Source organism: Myotis daubentonii, chromosome 3 (genome assembly GCF_963259705.1).
Source record: "Myotis daubentonii chromosome 3, mMyoDau2.1, whole genome shotgun sequence".
In the NCBI taxonomy this organism is placed as follows: Eukaryota; Metazoa; Chordata; class Mammalia; order Chiroptera; family Vespertilionidae; genus Myotis; species Myotis daubentonii.
In genome coordinates this window covers 128,139,052-128,159,315 of record NC_081842.1, presented here as the reverse complement: position 1 = coordinate 128,159,315, position 20,264 = coordinate 128,139,052, and the positions used below count along the sequence as shown (strand labels likewise).

Below are 20,264 nucleotides of genomic sequence, written 5' to 3'. Positions count from 1 at the left end.
ACACATGTTACAATTCAACCACCTTGCTATAAAATATCTGGATGTACTTGTAAGAACTTCATCTCATTTTAGACTTATAATACTGCTTTTAAAGTAAGGTTATTATACCACTTTTTAAATGATGAACCAGTGGCTCAAAGAAGCTCACTGAATTGTCCAAATGAGAGAAAAGATGGGGTTAGTATGCAGGCCTCTTTCAACTCTACTAATCAATTTAATTGTACATGCATCTCAGAGAAATTTCTTAATTAGGTTTACCTTTTTAAAATTTTATATTTCAACTAGGGGCCGGGTGCACGAAGATTCATGCACTGGGGGTGGGTCCCTCAGCCCGACCTGCACCCTCTCCAATCTGGGAGCCCTCAAGGGAGCCCTCTCCAATCTGAGAGCTTCTGTCTGTCTTTGCAATCATATGAACGAATTGTCTGAGACCCCCAACCCAGTTTGGTTTGTTGCTCACAGAATAATAGAGGCTTTTTTTTTTTTCTTTCTTTGCTTCATTGGTGGAGATTTCCTGGAAGTTTTAGGATATCTTCCCTTTAATTTTTCCTAGACACTCTGATTTTACTTATGTCTCTCACCTTTGCTTTCCCTCCATATCCCACCACAACAGTAACTTGCTCCAGGCTCACTTTGCTCTAGTGTCTAGGACAGTGATGGTGAACCTTTTGAGCTCGGCGTGTCAGCATTTTGAAAAACCCTAACTTAACTCTGGTGCCATGTCACATATAGAAATTTTTTGATATTTGCAACCATAGTAAAACAAAGACTTATATTTTTGATATTGCATTTTATATATTTAAATGCTATTTTTTTTTAATTAAATCTTTATTGTTCAGATTATTACATTTGTTCCCTTTTTTTCCCCCCCCATAACTCCCCTCCTCCCAGTTCCCGCCCCACCCTCTGCCCTCACTCCCCACCCACTGTCCTCATCCATAGGTGCACGATTTTTGTCCAGTCTCTTCCCACATCTCCCACACCCCTTTCCCCCCCAAGAATAGTCAGTCCATTCCCTTTCTATGTCCCTGATTCTATTATAATCAACAGTTCATTCTTTTCATCAGATTATTTATTCACTTGATTCTTAGATTCACTTGTTGATAGATGCATATTTGTTGTTCATAATTTGTATCTTTACCTTTTTCTTCCTCTTCCTCTTCTTAAAGGATACCTTTCAGCATTTCATATAATCCTGGTTTGGTGGTGATGAACTCCTTTAGCTTTTCCTTATCTGTGAAGCTCTTTATCTGACCTTCAATTCTGAATGATAGCTTTGCTGGATAAAGTAATCTTGGTTGTAGGTTCTTGGTATTCATCACTTTGAATATTTCTTGCCACTCCCTTCTGGCCTGCAAAGTTTCTGTTGAGAAATCAGCTGACAGTCGTATGGGTATTCCCTTGTAGGTAACTGAGTTTCTTTCTCTTGCTGTTTTTAAGATTCTCTCTTTATCTTTTGCTCTTGGCATTTTAATGATGATGTGTCTTGGTGTGGTCCTCTTTGGATTCCTTTTGTTTGGGGTTCTCCGCGCTTCTTGGACCTGTAAGTCCATTTCTTTCACCAGGTGGGGGAAGTTTTCTGTCATTATTTCTTCAAATAGGTTTTCAATATCTTGCTCTCTCTCATCTTCTGGCACCCCTATAATTCTGATGTTGGTACGCTTGAAGCTGTCCCAGAGGCTCCTTACACTATCCTCGCATTTTTGGATTCTTTTTTCATTTTGCTTTTCCGGTTGGATGTTTTTTGCTTCCTCGCATTTCAAATCATTGACTTGATTCTTGCGCTCCTCTGGTCTGCTGTCGGGCGTCTGTATAATATTCGTTATTTCAGTCTGTGTGTGCTTAATTTCTAGTTGGTTCCCCAATATAAGATCGAGGGTCTTATTAGTTTTCGTGTAGATCTCATTAAGTTTATCGGCAGCTTCTAAACAGTTCTTGAGAGACCTTAAAAGTGTGGTTCTGAACTCTATTTCTTCCATTGACAATTTTGTCCTGTTTCTTTGTCTCCGCATTTTGTTATGCTTCCTTGGTGCACCCCCTTTGTTCGCAGTCTTATAGATAAATCTTGATTGTTGTAGCTAATTCCAGGGAGGGTTTGACCTCCAGGCCAAGTGGCTATGAGAATCAGCTGTGTCAGCAGTGAGAGAACTTCTGTCCACTAGGGAGGTGCTAATCTAGCCTTTGCCTGAGGCTATCTGGCAAATGCGTCTGTGCAGGGCTTGGGCGGGGCGGGTCGCACAGGATCAACAGGGTGGGCCGGAGAGAGCAGTTATGGCGGCTCTCAGTCCTGTCCCCAGGGGCTCTGCCTCTCTGAGTCCCAGCACCCGCTGCAAAGCTCGGAGAGAAAGCTGCACTCGCTCTGACTGAAGCCAGACAGTCCCGCTTCTCCCGTTTGAGTCTGGGTCCCTAAAGACTCGCCCGGATCTGGTGCTCAGAGTCTGCGACTCCCTCCCGATTGAAAACAACAAGCGCGCCCTCCGCCGCCAGCCCGCTCCTCGCACTCCGCACCTCAGAATTTGACTTCAGCACTGCGCCTCCTCTGAGTGTCCGCATGCGTTTCTCTTTCCTCCTAGTTGTAGGACTTCCACTCAGCCAGCGTTCCTGTGGTTCTGGGTGATGTCCCTTCCGTTTTTTGGTTTCACTTTTGAAGTAGTTGTTCAAAGCAGCAAACTCTGGCTTAACCTATGCCGCCATCTTGGTTCTCCTTAAATGCTATTTTAGAAAGAAAAATCATGCCCTGATCGGTTTGGCTCAGTGGATGGAGCGTCGGCCTGCAGACTGAAGGGTCCCGGGTTCGGTTCCGGTCAGGGGCATGTACCTTGGTTGCGGGCACATTCCCAGTGGGGGGTGTGCAGGAGGCAGCTGATCGATGTTTCTCTCTCATCGATGTTTCTATCTCTCTATCCCTCTCCCTTCCTCTCTGTAAAAAATCAATAAAATATACTTTAAAAAAAAGAAAGAAAGAAAAATCAACCAAAAAAATGAGTTCGCGTGTCCCCTCTGACACATGTGTAATAGGTTCGCCATCACTGGTCTAGGAGATCCGTCTGCCACCAGAACTATGATTCCCAGCATTCCTGGTACTCCCCGTGCTCTGGGATTCCGCTTCAGGTCCTGGGGTGCCATCAGAACTACTATTCTCAGAATTCCTGGTGCTCCCCGCACTCTTGGTTTTCCCTTCCTGCTCTGTCTCCATCCCAAGGCCTCCCACTCTGCCAAGTCCTCCAAGCCACCAGCTCTCCCTCTCTGCTCTCCGTCTGGCAGCTTGGGGAGCCAAGTTCCCCAAGCTGCTCAACTCTCTGCCAGCTCTCCTGCTCTGCTCTCCGCCTGACGCCTGTGTATGCAAATTAACCCACCATCTTTGTTGGGTTAATTTGCATACTCACTCCTGATTGGCTGGTGAGTATAGCAGAGGGACAGTCAATTTACATGTTTCTCTTTCATTATATAGGATTATAGTTGACATTCAATATTATTTTAGTTTCAGATGTACAGCATAGTAGTTAGACATTTATATAACTTAAGAAGTGATCACCCTGATAAATACAGTACCCATCTGGCACCATACTGACTATATTCCCTGTGCTGTACTTTATATCCTACCAATTTGTATTTCTTAATCCCTTCATCGTTTTCACCCACTGCCTCAACCCTTTCTCCCTACCCTACCCATCCCCAGCAACCATCAGTCTGTTCTCTGCATCTTAACACATTTCGTACCGCTCAGGAGTTTTCTCGTGTTTCGCGCGCCATCTGTTAAGGACCGCTCACGAGTGTTCTCGTTTTTCACGCCCATGGAAAAAGGAGCGAATCTAGATACTTATGTAAATTTTGTTTGGTCCCTCTTCATAGAGGAAAATGTTTTACGCAGTACCATACATTAAAAAAGTACTAGGAACTTTTATGTTTAATTGTTTTTGTAAATAAGAATGTTATAATTATTGAAAAACAACACCTAAAGTGCATTATGATGATTTAAATAACGTGCAGTTTGCCCAAAAACGTGCGGTCCCTGGCGTATGTCTTAGAAATTTCTATGCGGTACGCAATGTGTTAAGTCTCTTTCTACTTTGTTCATTTATTTTGTTCTTTAGATTCCTCATATTCCTGAAATCACATGATATCATAAGCAGTAGATTTATCTCACAGTGGACAGGCTACATAAGCTGCCCAAGTTATGAGTGCTATTAGGGCAGGCCTTCGAGTGCCTGCTGCCCTCACAACCCCTGAATAATTCTCCATGACCAGGCTGCTTTATCCCATCAGCAGGCCTCTGATGACTGGACCACCAATGGGTAACCTGAGCTCTGCCCCACCCCAGAGAGGCCCCTGCTGGTGGTAACTCTGTGGACCAATCAGATCCTCTCTCCTGAGGAAACAGGACATGTCACAAACAGAAAAGGAGTGTTTAGGAGCAAGTGGAGATGGTACCATGAGGTGTCCAGGCACCATAATGGCTGATCCCTGCACAGGGAGCACATAACAGAGGCATGGGACAAGCTTCCTGGGTGCTAGTGAGGCACCCAATTTGAGAGAGCTCAGTTCTCAGTGAGGCCCCCTCTGAAAAGACTGGGATGGTTTTATGTCTCCCCTACCAGTTTATATATCCCCTCAGGAAGCCTTGGGTCCCTGAAGTAGCTCTTTTCAGTGAAACTCAACAGAGAAAAGCATATTATTATTTCAGAGTCCTGTATTAGAATTACCAAACGACACCAGCTCCCTGTATATGGCACAGCAGACCCAGGCAGAAGTCACTCTTCCAAAAGGGTGCTCCTTGAGTTCGCTACCCACCTTAGATATCACACTAGGACTGACATGGAGAGCTACCCATTAAGGTTCCTAGAGGAAGCTCTTGTGGGATGAATGCACCCCCCTCCCCCGGACCCAGTTCGTATGTTGATGTCCCCCCTAGTACCTCAGAATTTGGCTGTTATTGAAGATAGGGCTTTTACAGAGGTAATTAAGTAAATAGGCCACATGGGTGGTCCCTAATTCAATATTATGGGTGTCCTTATAAGAGGAGAAGATTGGGGTACAACACATATAGAGGAAAGAGCAGGTGAAGAGATGGGAAGAAGACAGCCATCTGTAAGCCAAGGAGAGAGACCTCAGGAGAAACCAAACCTGCCGATATTTTGATCGAAGACTTCCAGCCTCCAGAGCTGTGAGACAATGAAATTCTGTTGTTTAAGCCCCCAGTTCTGTGGTGTTTATTATGGCAGTCCTAGCAAACTCATACAGAGCTTTCAAGTTAGGTCTCTATAAAGACACCAAGAGGCCCACAAATGATTAAAGCCGTCTGCTGGAAGCAAGGGTGATTCAACAGAGACCCATCCTGGGCCCAGACTGCTGCTGTCACTCAGAGGCTGGGTCTCCTTGGGAGAGACGCTGTACCTCAGTTGCCTCTGTTCTTCAAGGTGTAATGGCCTTGGAGAATAAACACCTAGTGTGCGCTGGAGCCAAGTGAACAGTGCCCTCAAGGAGGTTCAACTTTCATTCTCACACCGTAAATTCAGTCACCATCAGACAGAGCTAACTGGATGTGATACACGGAGGACGGGACATTAACTCCTCAGTCCTCTCTAGGAACCAGGAACAGTTGAGCAGCACTGTCTGACCTGGCTTCTCCTTCTGCTCGGACCCCTCTTCTTCCTCTTCCTCCTGAGTCTGCCACTCCCTCGGAGTGTCATGGAGCTGCAGGCACAGAGGCTGCGTGGACACTGTCACCCTGTGCACTTGCCTGCAGCTCCTCTGCAGCTCTGTGGCGAGATTTGATAAAGAGGCTTTGCTTCGAATCAGTGTGTGCTATGGAATTCTCGGGATCCAGCGCCTGGCGTGGTCCTGCTCAGTCTGGTCTGTGTGGCTGTCTGCTCACACCGAACTCTCTCCCCGACCTGAGCTGTCTGTGCAGTGCATGGCCAGGAAGAATAAATCACTGACTGAGGTAGACACTGAGGCTAACAAAGAAAGTGCTAAATGCCAAAGAACGTGCTTAGGCACCAAAGAAAGAGGCTCTCAGGGGACAGCACAGGCCACCACTGTACCTCCTGGACGCCTGGGACAAGTAACAGAAATCTGCTTCTGCTGCCTTGATAGGTGAGGGGCCCATCATGCCGTCCAGACCCAGAAAAGCATAGGAATGAGGGACTTGACTGCCCTCTGCACTCTGTCTTGGTCTCTCATCTCTACTCCCCTCTTTACGTCTGCTTGGTCCTCTTCTCTGTAGACTGCTATTCGCTGCCTCTCTGCTCAAGGCAAAGTGCAATCTGAAAAGTACCTCTGTCAATAGAAAGATGGAATCTCATCCTCAATTATAAATTCTCTTCATGGGTTAACTGTTGGGTCAGCTGAGACTGGAGGAGCAGGGGTGGGAGGTAGGGAGCTGTAGACAGGAAGCCTCGCTGCACAAAATGGCTGCCACGGCCCCGGCTCCCTCTGTATTGGGAGACAGGTTCACAGAGAAGGAGGTATCACTGGGAGCTGGGGAGATACCCCAAAAGGTAACCACTATGCTGTCAAGCCTTAGTTGTGAGAGCCAGGGTTTTAGAGTCAAATTCACTATCATGGGCTACACGTCCTCAGGGATTTTTCCTTTTAGTCTTCCTTGTAAGTGTTGTCATTTTCTTAGTTACAATCAGTGCTATGATGTCAGACATGATTTTGAATTTTGGAATCCTGATTGGACATCTCCATACAGAATTGCTGATTAATAAAAGAAAAACACAAGCAAACTTATTAACATTTTTTTAAATTAAAAAAGAAACACAACTGCTTTTTGTAAATTAGCGAAAATACTATTTTAAAATAGATGCCTAATAGTTGATATATTTTGGAAATGATTTTACCATGAAATAGATTTTTAAAACACCAATAGATAATAGCAAAATAGTGTCATCTCCTAAAAATGATTGATATTCCTTGTTTCATAAATACTGACAGCAGCTATTTGGTACTCCCATCATCAAACTAACTGCTTACTGAATTCCAAATCAGAACTCAGAGCACCGTCGCCTAGCACAGGATCCCTCTGGTATTCAGACTCCGGAGCAGACTCTGGGCCTGAATTCAAACCCTGAGAAACAAAGATGCAGGGCCCGTCCAGAATGGAAGCCTCATCAAACACTGTCCTGCAAATAGATGTACTGGCGGCAAATCCCAATTCCATCATTCCCTACCATAGAGTATCCTTCTCGCTTCCTCTCCCGTTCTTTTCTACCACCACTTAATAGGTGATGTTTTAAAAACCCCAACAGAAAATGTGGACAAAGCACTTGAAAAATTAGGAGAGGAATTCAAAAAGTTAAACATAAAATTACCAAATGATTCAGCAAGTCTACTCCTAGATATATACCCCAAATAATTGAGAACAGACACTCAAGTAAGTACTTTTATACACATGTCTGTAGTAGGATTACTCATAGTAGCCAAAAGGTGGAAACAACCCAAATGTCCATTGAGAGATAAATGGATAAACAAATTGTATATATGCACACAATGGAAAATTATTCAGCCATAAAAAAGAATGATGTAAATTAACCTCAAAAACATTATGCTAAGTGAATGAAACCAGACAAAAGTCACATATTGTATGATTCCATTTTATATAAAGTATCCAGAACAGGGAAATCTGTAGAGACAGATGCGTGGTTTCCGGGTGCTTTAGGGAGGGGTTGGTGGGTGGGAAGCAGTGTGTAATAGGTATGGGGTTTGGGGTGATGAAAATGTCTTGGAACTAGATAGCCAGATAGAGGTGGTGGTTGCACAATATTGTGATTGTACTGAATGCCAATGAATTGCTCACTTGAAAATGGTTGAATTTGTCATAGGAATTTCACTTCAGTAAAAAATAAAAGTTTAGAGTAGCCCTTCTCTGGGGACACCATTTAAATAGAGACCAATTTTCTGTAGCCTTGAATCCCTGAGTTTGAGAGACTTTGGATTCAGAAGTAAAATGCAGTAGAGCAAAGACCATCTGTGAGGAAGCTCTCTTTCCCTCTGCTATGGATTGTCAGGATCCATGTTTCTACAGAATCCACCCAGGTGATATTTTAACAGGTATAATCTCTCTATTTTTATTATGGAGTAAAATGGAGCACTGGCTTTAAAAACATAATGTAATGGCCCAACTGATAAACAGATATAAAGTTTTATACTTATTAATCCTGCTTAACATTATTTTTCATATTTATTGATGATAAAGAACTAAAACCACCATCTAACTAAAATTATTAGCCACTCAAGGCAGCATACCAACAGATCATCATAGCTATTTTTCACAGCTGCTTTAAGTGTGCCAGAAATGACTGAATGTATTTTTAATTAAACAAATTTGTAATTATGAATACAATCACGGTTGCCATTTTTACATTACAGCATGAGCTAGAAGAAAAAATATCCACCTTTTACTGCCAACAGGAAACCAAAGTATTATTTAAAATAGTTAAACAGTATAATTACAACACATAAGTGAATACATATTGTCCAATGTTAGAGGGTCCAACTTCAGATCTCCACTTCATCCAGTCATCAGCCGAGCAAAGCTGCCTGAGGGGCAGGGCGGTAACCAAGACCTTCCATCACTAAAGGCCAGGTTCATGGAGATGTGGAAGAGCAGGCTGGACCACTGCCTTGGGGGACCCCAGCTCAAATCTCTAAGACATTTGTTTTCTAAGAAGCACTTAAAACAGCTCCGCTTTGAAGGTTGAAGGGACCTTGAATTTTAGTTTTCTATGAACTATTAGGATTTTTCCATCTTGAATATCTATATTGATCTCCTTTACTTAAACTATGCTAAGAATAGCTTCTATTCAGAATAGTCTTCTCAAGAATTTGATCTGTTTAATATTGCCAGATATATTCCTGTATCCGACATGATATAACATTATTTGGGGTTCATATTTAAATAAATTCTCTTGCAGTAGGAATCTTGAAATGAAGAAGTTCAATGCATAGGTATTCATTGATTCAAGCCATGTTTAAAAAATAACATTCTAAATATAATCACCTCTCCTCTGTTTCCTTGCAGTATGTTCCTCACACCTTCCTTTCCTGGCTTTCTTTCTCTCATTTTGGGGAGGCTATTTTTGGCTTGAGAGGTGAGAGGAGGCCAGGTCTAATTTCAAGCACTGTGTGCACTTTGTATTGCATTGCACTTGGGTTCCTAGGGGTGGACTCAGCCTTTGGGGGAGGCAATTCCACACAGCATTTTCCTGTCATCTAAAACTAAAGAGAATTATATGCAACTTTAAGGAGGCCCCCTCCGGCCCCCACTTATGTGTCATTTTAAGAAATGCTGTTCAAATTCCAAAATCCATTCATATCTTCAGGTCTTAGTTTGCATGCCATATCCTTTCTTAAGTTAAACACGAACTTAATGCGGCTTATCTTAAGTGCTGGAGGTGAACTGATCTCTAATCATCTGCTTCTCAGAGAAGGCCTAGAGATCTCAGCTGTCGTTCTTCACCTTTGACTGAACTACACAGGGAGGGAAAATAAAAACAGGTAAGAGGCAGAAAACTGAAAGTTCTCTACAGCTCTTTTCCGAACTAAATTACCAACACACAGCTTTGAAGAGGCAGGTGTGGTTACCAGAGTTAGGACATTTTGTTCACTAATACATCAACCCTCTGTATATATCCATTAAATCAAGTATTCTCTAAATACTTCTTGTGGAATAAATATAAGTGAAGGCATAACAGGAGGGAAATGTGAAGAAATATGATTATCCAAATTATTTTCTATCACTGAACTCAATACTGAAGTCTTCCCAATGGCCAGATCTATGTGGCCTTGGTCTATGGCCTGAGTGCACGCTGTAACCTCACTTCTGCAAGACCATACCTTCCATGGTTTTCATCCCCAGCCTCTGCTTCCCTACCTTGACCTCTTGCATCACCCTTCTGAGTTCCTTCACTCACTCCATCCCCTAAACCTTCCCTGAGGTTCCCTCCTCTGACTCTTCTGTTCTAGACATTTACTGAGCATCTCAGTCATGCCAGGAGCTCTGACTGTCGAGTATATACCTCTCTCTCATGAGCATTAGGTCAACATTTTTGTGCCCTACTGTCGGAGACAGCAAGAGCGCTGCACAGCTCTGCTGCTCTGAGTTGCTCTGAGTCCATATATTCCTGCTTGAACCCTGCTGTACTAACTGTTGGGAACTTAGTCCAAGTTCCTCCTTTATCCTCTGCTCACTAGTTACAGGTGTTGGGCCTGAGCCCCTCTGCCTAGAGCTGGGCCTCTTTGGATGCCAGGTGTTAGACGGAGAAGCCATGAGAGGTTGTGGGTGTATAAGAATGAGTCTTTCTTGCAGAAGCCAGTGGCCATATAGCCATCAGATAACACAGTGTTTCACAGCAGTCCATAACACAGGCAGCCATACACCGGCTGGTAAATACATATCTTTCCTTCAAACGGCATTAATCTCTGTACCCACAGCTATTATCTGAGCAGCCGCACGCTGCCTCTAAACTCAATGCCTTACATTATAGCGGCATCTGAGCTCTTTGGCTCAGCAGCTTCTCCTGTCTCTCCTGCCCAGCATGCTCTAGCTGGTTAACGTGGTGGCTATATCTGAGCTCTCTATGAGCTCTTAGCCTTACATCGTAGCAGTACCAGCTCTCAGCTCCATCTCTCCAGCTTTGTCTGAGCTCTCTAGCCTTGGAGACATACTTTTAATACTATTTACACTAAAGAGGCTAGTTGCCAACAATGACATCCATCATTTGGCTATAGAAGGGCACAGCATACCCTGAGATCTCTGTGGCCATGCACCTGCTTATGGTATTGTAGCCTAGGCACAGAGTGGCCTTAGGATTCTAACAACAAGGCCTTTCACATTCTGAGTGGCCTTGGCTGACTGGCTACTCTGGCATGGTTCCCACACCTACCTAAAACTCAAGATGTCCAAAAGTAACCAAGTAATCCCCACCAAAGCATTGGTCCCTCTACTTACTTCCTATCTCAGTATCAACCACTATCCTCATAGTCACACAGGTCAGGACCCTGGGGCTTATATTCATTCCTCCATCTCCATGCTCTCCTCCCTCAGAAGGACCCACCTTTCCTATGGAATTTTAACTCCCCAATATCTTTTCCATCAGTCAGCTTCTTCCCACCACGCCCTCCCCAGTTACTGTCTCTGCTCAGACTCTCATTCCTTCTCTTTAAGACCACTCAGATGTGCTCCTACGCCTGTCCCCACCACCAACCTTATCTCTGGCCAACACTTTCAAGACAGATAATTACTTATAAACTGCAATCCGCTGAATTAGCTCACTGGCTCCCCACGTGTTCTAGTGGATGGGTCCATGTTTTCATGAGGGACTACAAGGCCTTCCAACCTCTCCTGCTTCATTTCTTCCCATTCTTCTACGCTTCCTCTCCTATCTTTTTCGCCCCGCCTTTGTGCATGCGGCCCATTCTGCCTGGAATTTCCTGGCCCTTTCCATATCTAATTCCTATTTGTCTCTCAAGATTCTGCTGAATCATGATCTGGAAACATTTCTAAGCATTGAAAGCCAGATAGGACACTACTCTTCTTTGAAGTCATGGCTGTGCATCTCTCATCTAAGACACTTTTCACATTGAATTGCAAATATCTATGTGCACCAACTTATCAGTCAGTAAGCTCTTTGAAGACAAGAGTTTATTTTAAAAAATCATTTTAGCAATAGTGTGGTGAAGGCTGGGAAAGGGGTAGAGTGGAAGGGGTCATCAGGGAAGAAAAGGAGACCTCTTTAATACTTTCAACAATAAAATGTTTTTAAAAAATCATTTGTATATCTCCCTACCATAAACATCACAGATAGCATAGTGCCTCCCCATGGTAAGTATTCAACACACATTCACTGGGATGAATGAGTCGGAGCTTGAGGTGGCACCAATGTTTAGCTACTCTAACAAAGAGAAAAAGAAACATTTAAAATGTACACTGAGAAGAAACCTTCGAAGCCTGGGGGCCAAGCCTCATCTCTGAGGTGCTCCAGGGGTCACTAAAGGTCCTCACCTCAGCTTGCTGCTGCTTCCTTCTTGCCCCCTGCAGTGCCAGAAGTCTGCAATTACATGTGTCTTTAAACTCATCTGGTTTCAAGTAATGGAAACCCACATCAAGCCATCAGGGGAATTACACTCACTACAGAATCGAGGATGGAGTGGACAGCCGAGGTGGGGGAAGGGCAGGTGGCAGCAGGGCCTTAACATGGGATGGAACCAGCCACGCCAGCACTCTTTCCAGCTCACATCTCTGTTGCTGCTTCCTTCTCTCTCTTTCTGCTCACCACATGGTCCCCACTATGGGAAATGTGGCCAGAGATGGCTCACAGCTCTATCACTCACAGCTTTAAACTCTCATTTTTCATCCAAACATTACACAGACAAGGCCTTACATGGCCAGTTTTGTTAGGTGCCTACCCCAGGACAAATCAAGTATGCCAAGGGCACAGTCCCACTGAACCAATGTGAAAGTACCCCTACTAACCACACATAGGAGGGAAGAAGCCACTTCTAGAAAAGGGTGCCCACAGCCCACGGCAGGGGCCCCCTACTCCTAGCAGCTTGGAAACTCCACAGTCAAGAATCTGACATTTCTGTCTTTCCCAAGACAGCTTTTTTCCTTCCTTTCATGTTGCCTTCTTTCAAAAAATTTGCTTGCTCCTCAGTTTGTGGCAAACAAACACGCTATAAACACATTATAATTTGACTGCTTGAATTTCTAGCCAATCCTGTGATTTCCTCTCTTCCAATCAAAAAATGGTTTCCTAGGTAACCATGAATAATTTGCATACTTCCAATACTCCAGTTTTCTGGTCTGGGAACTCAGAATTTTAAAATATATTATATATAGAATATAGCCAACCTTCCTAAAAGTACTTTCCTTTTTTCCTTTTCTCTACCTGAACATTTGGTCCAAACTACATTATTTTTAAACCAGTAGTTTACTCAAAACCCAGCTTACTTAGTGCAACTTAATTCCTGTCCCTAAGAGCAATCCCCACCCACTCTCATTTTCTATCCTGTACATCCTTCATGAAGTCACCATAATCGATTGTAAAGAGTTCTGCTAGCCCAACTGGAAAATGGTACCAACTGAAGTATCTTTTTGGCTCATATAGAAAGGGATGCTAGTTATATCCTGAGAAAACATGATATAACATAGGTTGTTGCTGAATTTTCTTTATAATTTACTCATCAAAAATGTTTACTGAGTACTTACTATGTTCTATATCCAAGATATAATAGAAAGTTCAAGACCCAGTGTTTGGCAGAAACTCTCAGTACAGTGGTAGAAAAATGAATAAACACAATGCAATGCAGCAATTGCTAAAACAGAAGAACGTGCTAGAAATGTTTATTCTACCATTACTACAGAATTTCAAAAATTGCATACCATGTACATTGAGGGACAGATGATCTGCCAGGAGAAATTCCTATATTTAATGAATGCTGAGATAAGCGATAACATTCTGTGTAAATGTCTAGACCACAGCTGTCATCTCCTGTACAAATATTTTAGCTGCTTAATTTTCACTACGAGTTTCCTCTTTCATCTTACTATTGCCACCTTCCTTCAGGAGGAAGTGGAGGCTAAGGAAAGCAGACATAACACAGAATCTAAAACTTTTGTAGGGTATTCCTTCTCCTTTGAGAATATTACACACATAAGGCATCTTACAAAATAGTTAGGATCACAAAGATTATAAGGCAACTGGCATTTTAGTAATTTTTGTCCTCAGATCTAAACTGTACTCCCATGGAAAAGATTTTCAGTCTGAAGGGAGATTTAGTCATGTCTGTACTGAAATCCCAAGCCTTCCTTTGCAGGTGTTTACCTGAAGGGAAAAGCCTAGGGAGGGGGTTGGGGGAGGGGCCTTGCAAGGTAGGCAGGAGATGGGGAGCAAAGTGGAGCTGCTGGAGTCCAGGTGAAAAGCATGAGGCTGAGGGGCGAAGGCACAGCTCTACACAAGCCTGAAAAACCATAGGACACCAGGTCTGTCCCGACAGAGGTGCCACAGCTGGAGCAGCACAAGGCCAGAGAGGCCCAGCAAGAAGCCCTGGGGCTCACTGGGGGTGGGGGGGCACTGTCATGTCCAGTGGACGTAAGCTTGTTTGGGAACATCTCTGACACACCCTTTGAGGCTTCCAGAAATACATGAAGGGGTTTTCTTGAGACAGATTGTGTGGGCATGCTCAGGGTATCTGAATACAGGCTCCCTAATTCATTCACTGACTAGCCCTCTTACTGTAACAGTGGCCTCATCAACACAGGGCTCCCTAATCACACTACATTGCCTTGAGGTGTCCTTCTCTCCATGTAAATCTTATGGAACATTCTACCTTGTTCTTTCTCACTGGACACCTGATTATATTTCCGTGATAACACCTTCCCTGGCTCCAAACGACACTTGAATAGGTAGATCACAGTGACTCTACACACTATTAAAACAAGACAAACAGATTGAAGCTCCGGTAAAGGCCTGCGAGTCTCCTGGATTTTATGACTTACCTGCCCACCCCCTCACCCCAGGTCTCAGATTCAGCCTCGTTCTGGACTTCAAGCCCACTCCCAACTCTAAGAGGAGCCCTGGCCAGCAGCTCGCCAGCACAGCCTCCAGGCAGACTGCGCATGGTTCCCTGGCAGCAAGAAAAGCAGCGCCCACATTCCCCTGTAACTCAGCCTCCCCATGACTCCATCAGTAACTGAAATGCTGACCCTAAGCCTGGCTTCCCTGTGCCCCCTGCCTACTCTACCACACTCCTCCACTGTGCTCACTGACTGCTGGCCTCTTCCAAATGACCCTAATAAGATACCTTAGAATTCAGTGGTTCTCAACCTTCCTAATGCCGCGACCCTTTAATACAGTTCCTCATGTTGTGGTGACCCCCAACCATAAAATTATTTTCGTTGCTACTTCATAACTGTAATTTTGCTACTGTTATGAATCGTAATGTAAATATCTGATATATGTGTTTTCCGATGGTCACGACCCACAGGTTGAGAACTGCTGCCTTAGATCTTGGGTGCTGTATGGACCATCTGTGCACACCATTCCCTCCACCTGGAGTTGACATCTCATCCCTGCTCCCTGACTTCTTTTGTACACCTTCCTGGCAGCTGCTTAAGCCTGAGTTATGAGGAAGTTAAGGAAAGTATCTAGCCTGAGGGACAAGGGGCTGCTGCGGCATGGCACTGCCCCAGCCTGTGAATTGTGAGTCGTGGCCTCGGCCTCATGTGACGCTGGAGCCCACAGGGATTGGCAGCAGAAAAGGGCTTGCTTCTTACTCAGGAGGAGACCAGCAAGGTGAGGCCAAGTCTGCCAAGGACATTTATGCTATTTGAAAATTTTAATTTTTAAGAGTGACTCAAAGAGGTCTCACCTGTAGATTCCCAAGACCTCCTTACAAATCATAGGACAATCTTTAGAGATTCAACTCCAAAATCTATAATTAGGATAACTTTGGTTACCATAGGTACAATTCTGAGGTTGTATAGTGGATTCATAAGTCTGTTGGTTACTAAGACATATCATTAACTGTGATGGCCATGGTGCATTCAGGGCCAGGCATTTGTGGGTGAGAAGAATAAGGCAACTGACACAGGGACAAATGATGGAGGCAGGCGGGGAGGACAGGCTCCCATTGCTGGTTCTGGACACTGAATTTGGGTGATAGCCAGTTGAAAGAAGTGACCTTATAAATTTAAGTGACCTTATAAATTTAAAGACCCGCCCGGCCAGCATGGCTCAGTAGTGGCTGAGTGTCGACCCATGAACCTGGAGGTCACATTTGTTTCCCAGTCAGGGCACATGTCCGGGTTGCAGGTTCAATCCCCAGTGTAGCGCTAGCAGGAGGCAGCCAATCAGTGATTCTCTCTCATCATTTTGTTTCTCTCTCTCTCTCTCCCTTCCTCTCTGAAATCAATAAAAATATATTTTTAAAATATAAAATAAATTTAAAGACCCAAAACAATTAAGAGTCTTACTCAAAATGATGGGGTGGGACTGTCCCTCCCCATCCCATTTATGCTAGCAATTCTTCGACTTATTTTCTCCTCACAGGTTGCCTTGGGTGTGCATTTTAATTTGCTTTAATCTGGTCAGCACTGTTGGGGTGAGACACGGAAACCTCGGGAACATGACTTACTCTTACCTTGCATCCTGGAAAGAGGTCATTCAATTTCCACACCACTGACAGGTACATGGGACACCCAGGGGAGACAGTATCCAAAGACTCCCCCTGAAAACAGCTAATTGGAAGTTAAAGAAGGAAAAGTGGCTTCATGTTAATTTTCATAAAGGTGGGCTGTAAGGCAGTGGTCACCACAGGTGCAGCCCATCCAGCTCCTGGCCCCCTCCCTGGCTAGCTGCTGCCAAGCGGTCTCTGCTCCTTCCTGCTCTGTGCTGGGATGCTACTCCTGGGGTCCTGCCAGGCCAACACTGAAGTTAATCCCAAGGAATCCTTCAGCAAATGGTGACATGCTGGGAGACGAGGCGGAACAGAACTAATGGTGTTTCACTTTATCTAACACTGGTGGCAATCAGGGCTGCTACGCATACCCTCCATGGACTGCTTTAAAGAGGCTTTGAGAAGGAGGAAAGTGTAGGAAGGTAGGGAGAAACAACTATCCAGGCTAAAATTAGTTTTCTTAGAATTGCTTTCTGTGCTGTCTGAACTGCGGCAATAAAAGTTCTTACACTCACGCCACCAGTTCGGCAGTAAGAATGAAGAACAGGACAGAAGCCAGGAGTGCTCTAAGGCAGCCTGGCCGCCGCTAGCCATCTCCTCGGGACTGCATGCTGCTAATCTCAAGGGCACACGACTCTGGCAAGTCTCCAAAGATCAGCTGTGGTTGGCTTTTCATTGATGACCCATCTTTCAGTTCAGATAACTGCACTTATTTGGTTCTGTCAAAAGCAACAAGACCAGGGAGTGATTTGCAACCAGACATGTCATCCCACCTGCCACCGTCCATAGCATTTTCCCAACACACAACCCAGAAAACAGCCAGTGACTACACAGCTCTGTTGACCAGCATCTTTACTAATTTACAAAGAATTTCTTTTTTTTCTGATTAAATGTTTACTCCTTCAGTTGCAGGAAGAACTATGCATCATTTCAGAATGGCAGTTTCATATAAAGTCTCACTCTGCTTTCCTGTATGACCAGAAGGTCCCGGTCATATGTATTTGGCTGCCAAATCTCAGACTCCTAGCTGTACGAGGTCATTTTTTATTTTATTTAACAAGGTAAGTTGGTTGTGAAAGTTACTCTTTTGTTTTTACTCTAATATCTAACAATTTTTTTAGAACTCTCTGCAGTTTTCAAAGCATTGCACATACACAGGCACATGGAATTTTTGCAGCTACCATTTAAGGATGACAGTACTCTCAGAGGTAGATGAAACTGAGGCGCAGGAAGTCCCAATACCATACATATTGGATGTGGAAAGTCAAGATTCCACCCATGGCTTCTGACTGAATTGTGAGCTCTTTCAACTAGACTACACTGACTCTACTTTTCATCTCATAAACTCCTTCTAGTCCTTAAAAAAGCTCCCCTAAGGAATGAAGCATCCACCAAGCATCATGTAGTGATGAGCCTCCTTCCAGTAATATACACTAAACATTGTGGGAAGACAAAAGGGAGCTACTACACCACTCAAGTTCCACCTAAGGAGTTTCCATCTAGTGGAATAGACTAGAGAAGTTTAAATGTGAATAAAAAATAACGATATGAATGAGCCAACTATTAGGAGCAGTTACACAGAGTTCTATACATGGAGTAAAATGGGCGGGGGGGGGGGGGGAGGGGTTAGGAAGGCAGTACTTGGATATTTGTTCTGAAAAATTTCCCAGTGAATCTTTCTGCTTGAAAATATTCAGCCCAGCCTGTGGCTTGAAAGGGGCTGGGCTGTTTTATTAATGGTCCCTAACTAGATCAACAATGGTTTCTTGACCCAATAGTGGTGAAGACTGCCCCGACCCCAGGGGCCCAGTGCAAAGGGCTCTGTACAAAAGGAATGATATTTGTTAATTAGATTGGTTCCTTCCAGAATATGTACTGGGATCATGGACAGGACTGGCCAGAAAAGACTTCTGCCAATTCGGAAAGAGGTGAAAATGTTAATCCTATATAATGAAAGTCTAATATGCAAATTGTCCCTATGGGCGGGAGTTAGACATGTGCTGACCACCAGGGTGCGGTGAGGAGCATGGCGGGCACTGGCGACAGGGCGCTGGCAGCAAGTGGCAGTGGCTGTGCTGCCGGCCCCGATGGGCCCCGACAAGAGCGGGACCGCGGTGGAATGGTGGAGCAGGTGTGCAGGCGGTGCCAGGCCAAGGCGGGTGTGAAGGAGGCAGCTGGGGGAAGGGAGGCCCCAGCCAGAAGCCGGCAGCTGCTAGGGACCCTACCCATGCATGAATTTCATGCACTGGGCCTCTAGTGTATGTATAAGTAGGGGAAAGGGTGGAGGATACAGACACTGACCAGGAGGAGCAAGGAGAGGGACAAAGCCAGGACACTAGGTGTACAAGGTCTCTGACCTTGCCTCGGTTCCAAATAGCTTCCCAGTTCTATTCAGGTGTATCTTTAAATAAATCCCTAAAGTGGCCACTGTAAGTGAATCTGTCCTGGCAAAAGAAAGAATCTAAAAACCCAGAGTTCTTTTTACAGAAACTCAGGTTTCCTACTACACAGAATATACTCACAATAATTAGATTTAGGATGCAGAGCACCTCATTCACAAGGTATCAGAAGGTAGACAGACACAGGGGTCTGCCACCCTGTCTCCTTGGTAAGGCTTCCTAGAACAATGGTCTCTTTCCTCTGAATTTATAGCCCTAGACATGTGCTCCTTATTTTAAGTCAATGAAAGTTTACTGACCATCAGTTATGTGCAAGAAATGGTGCAGGCCATTTATTAGGCTTAACTAACCTCATTGTCGTCACCTTATGCCTTTTATTCCCAGTTCAGTTTTCCTATATTATTTGGCTCCATAAAAATTGGGATCTTGCCTCAAAATTCCTTGTGGTTCCCAAATAAACTGATGAACAAAATAGATCCAGAGACATAGAAACATGGAACAGACAGATGAATATCAAAGGGAAGGTAGAGGTGGGTAGGGAAAGATTAACCATATATGTATAACTCATGGACACAGACAATAGTGTGGTGAAGGCCTGGGGCAAAGGGGAAGGGTCAATGGGGGGTGGGGGAGGGAGAAGGGATACATGTAATACTTTCAACAATAAAGATAAAATTTTAAAAATCCTTATGGTTCTAATTAGCCCAATATTTCCCAAAACACAGGAACTCAAGAATCAGTTGCTAAATACATTCATGGTATGTCCCTTTGCATAAAATTCAAGGAAATATAAAAATGGTAGTGCCTGAGTGAAAGGCTACTGATTTCAGGTTAAAGAAAAAACAAAGAAATCGCTGTATAAACAGGAAGTCTACTGACTTGTAAATTAAGGTCAGAGGCCTGCCCACTTGACCCATGAGGCTGGTTAGACCATGGGCAGGCATCTGACCTGAGTGGAGCCTGTCCGCCAAGCGGGTCAGAGATGCTTGCCCCAGTGAGAAAAGTTGAGTTGGGCCCACTGGTTTGCTTTGTTGAGAGTTAGAATTGGGCAAGAGACTTGCAGTGGTGCTGAGAGCTGGAACCTGAAGGTCATTTAGAATCAGGGGCTGGGCAGGGCATTCTGAACTCTGCATGATATGAAAGAGCAAAAGCTGTATGGTGAGAAGGTTGGGAGAGAGAGTGAGTATGAGAAAATAAAATGCAATAGAAAAGTAGAAATTGGTAGACATACCTCAGAAAGAGTGGTGGAGCCCTGGCTGGTGGCTCAGTTGGTTGGAAGATCCTTCCATACACCAAAAGGTTGCAGGTTTGATCCCTGGTTGGAGCATGTACGGGAGGAAACAGCTGATTTATGTTTCTTTCTTTCTCTCTCTCTCTCTCTCTCTCTCTCTCTCTCTCTCTCTCTCTCTCCCCCCTTCTTCTCTGTAAAAATTAATAAAAACATATCTATCCTCATGTGAGGATTAAAAACAAAAAAAAAAAAACAGAAAGAGCGATGGAGACAAGAGAAAGGTCAGAGCCTGCCTTAGCAGCTACTACTCTTTCTGAAGCCTCATTGGTTGTCAAGCTTTTCCTGTTTGCTCAAGTGTGTTCATTGGAACCACAGAACCCCCACTGAGACACCTCCCTCCGTGAAGGCCGTCTATCATTTCTCCCAGCTGATCATAACATAAAAATAGTGCA

General features: G+C 44.3%; 1 protein-coding gene across 8 annotated transcripts in view; it reads right to left on the bottom strand.

Annotated features, from left to right (window-relative positions):
* Window positions 1-20,264, bottom strand: part of FARS2 (phenylalanyl-tRNA synthetase 2, mitochondrial) — a 591,973-nt gene that overhangs the window by 148,306 nt on the left and 423,403 nt on the right. The window contains exon 7 of one of the 8 annotated variants that reach the window (XM_059688521.1): window positions 8,881-9,474. The exons of the other annotated variants lie outside the window; for them this stretch is intronic. Coding sequence (XP_059544504.1) covers window positions 9,426-9,474 — 49 coding nt within the window. The 3' untranslated portion in view covers window positions 8,881-9,425. Of the gene's footprint in view, window positions 1-8,880; window positions 9,475-20,264 lie in introns of those variants that run through there. 8 annotated transcript variants of the gene reach the window in all.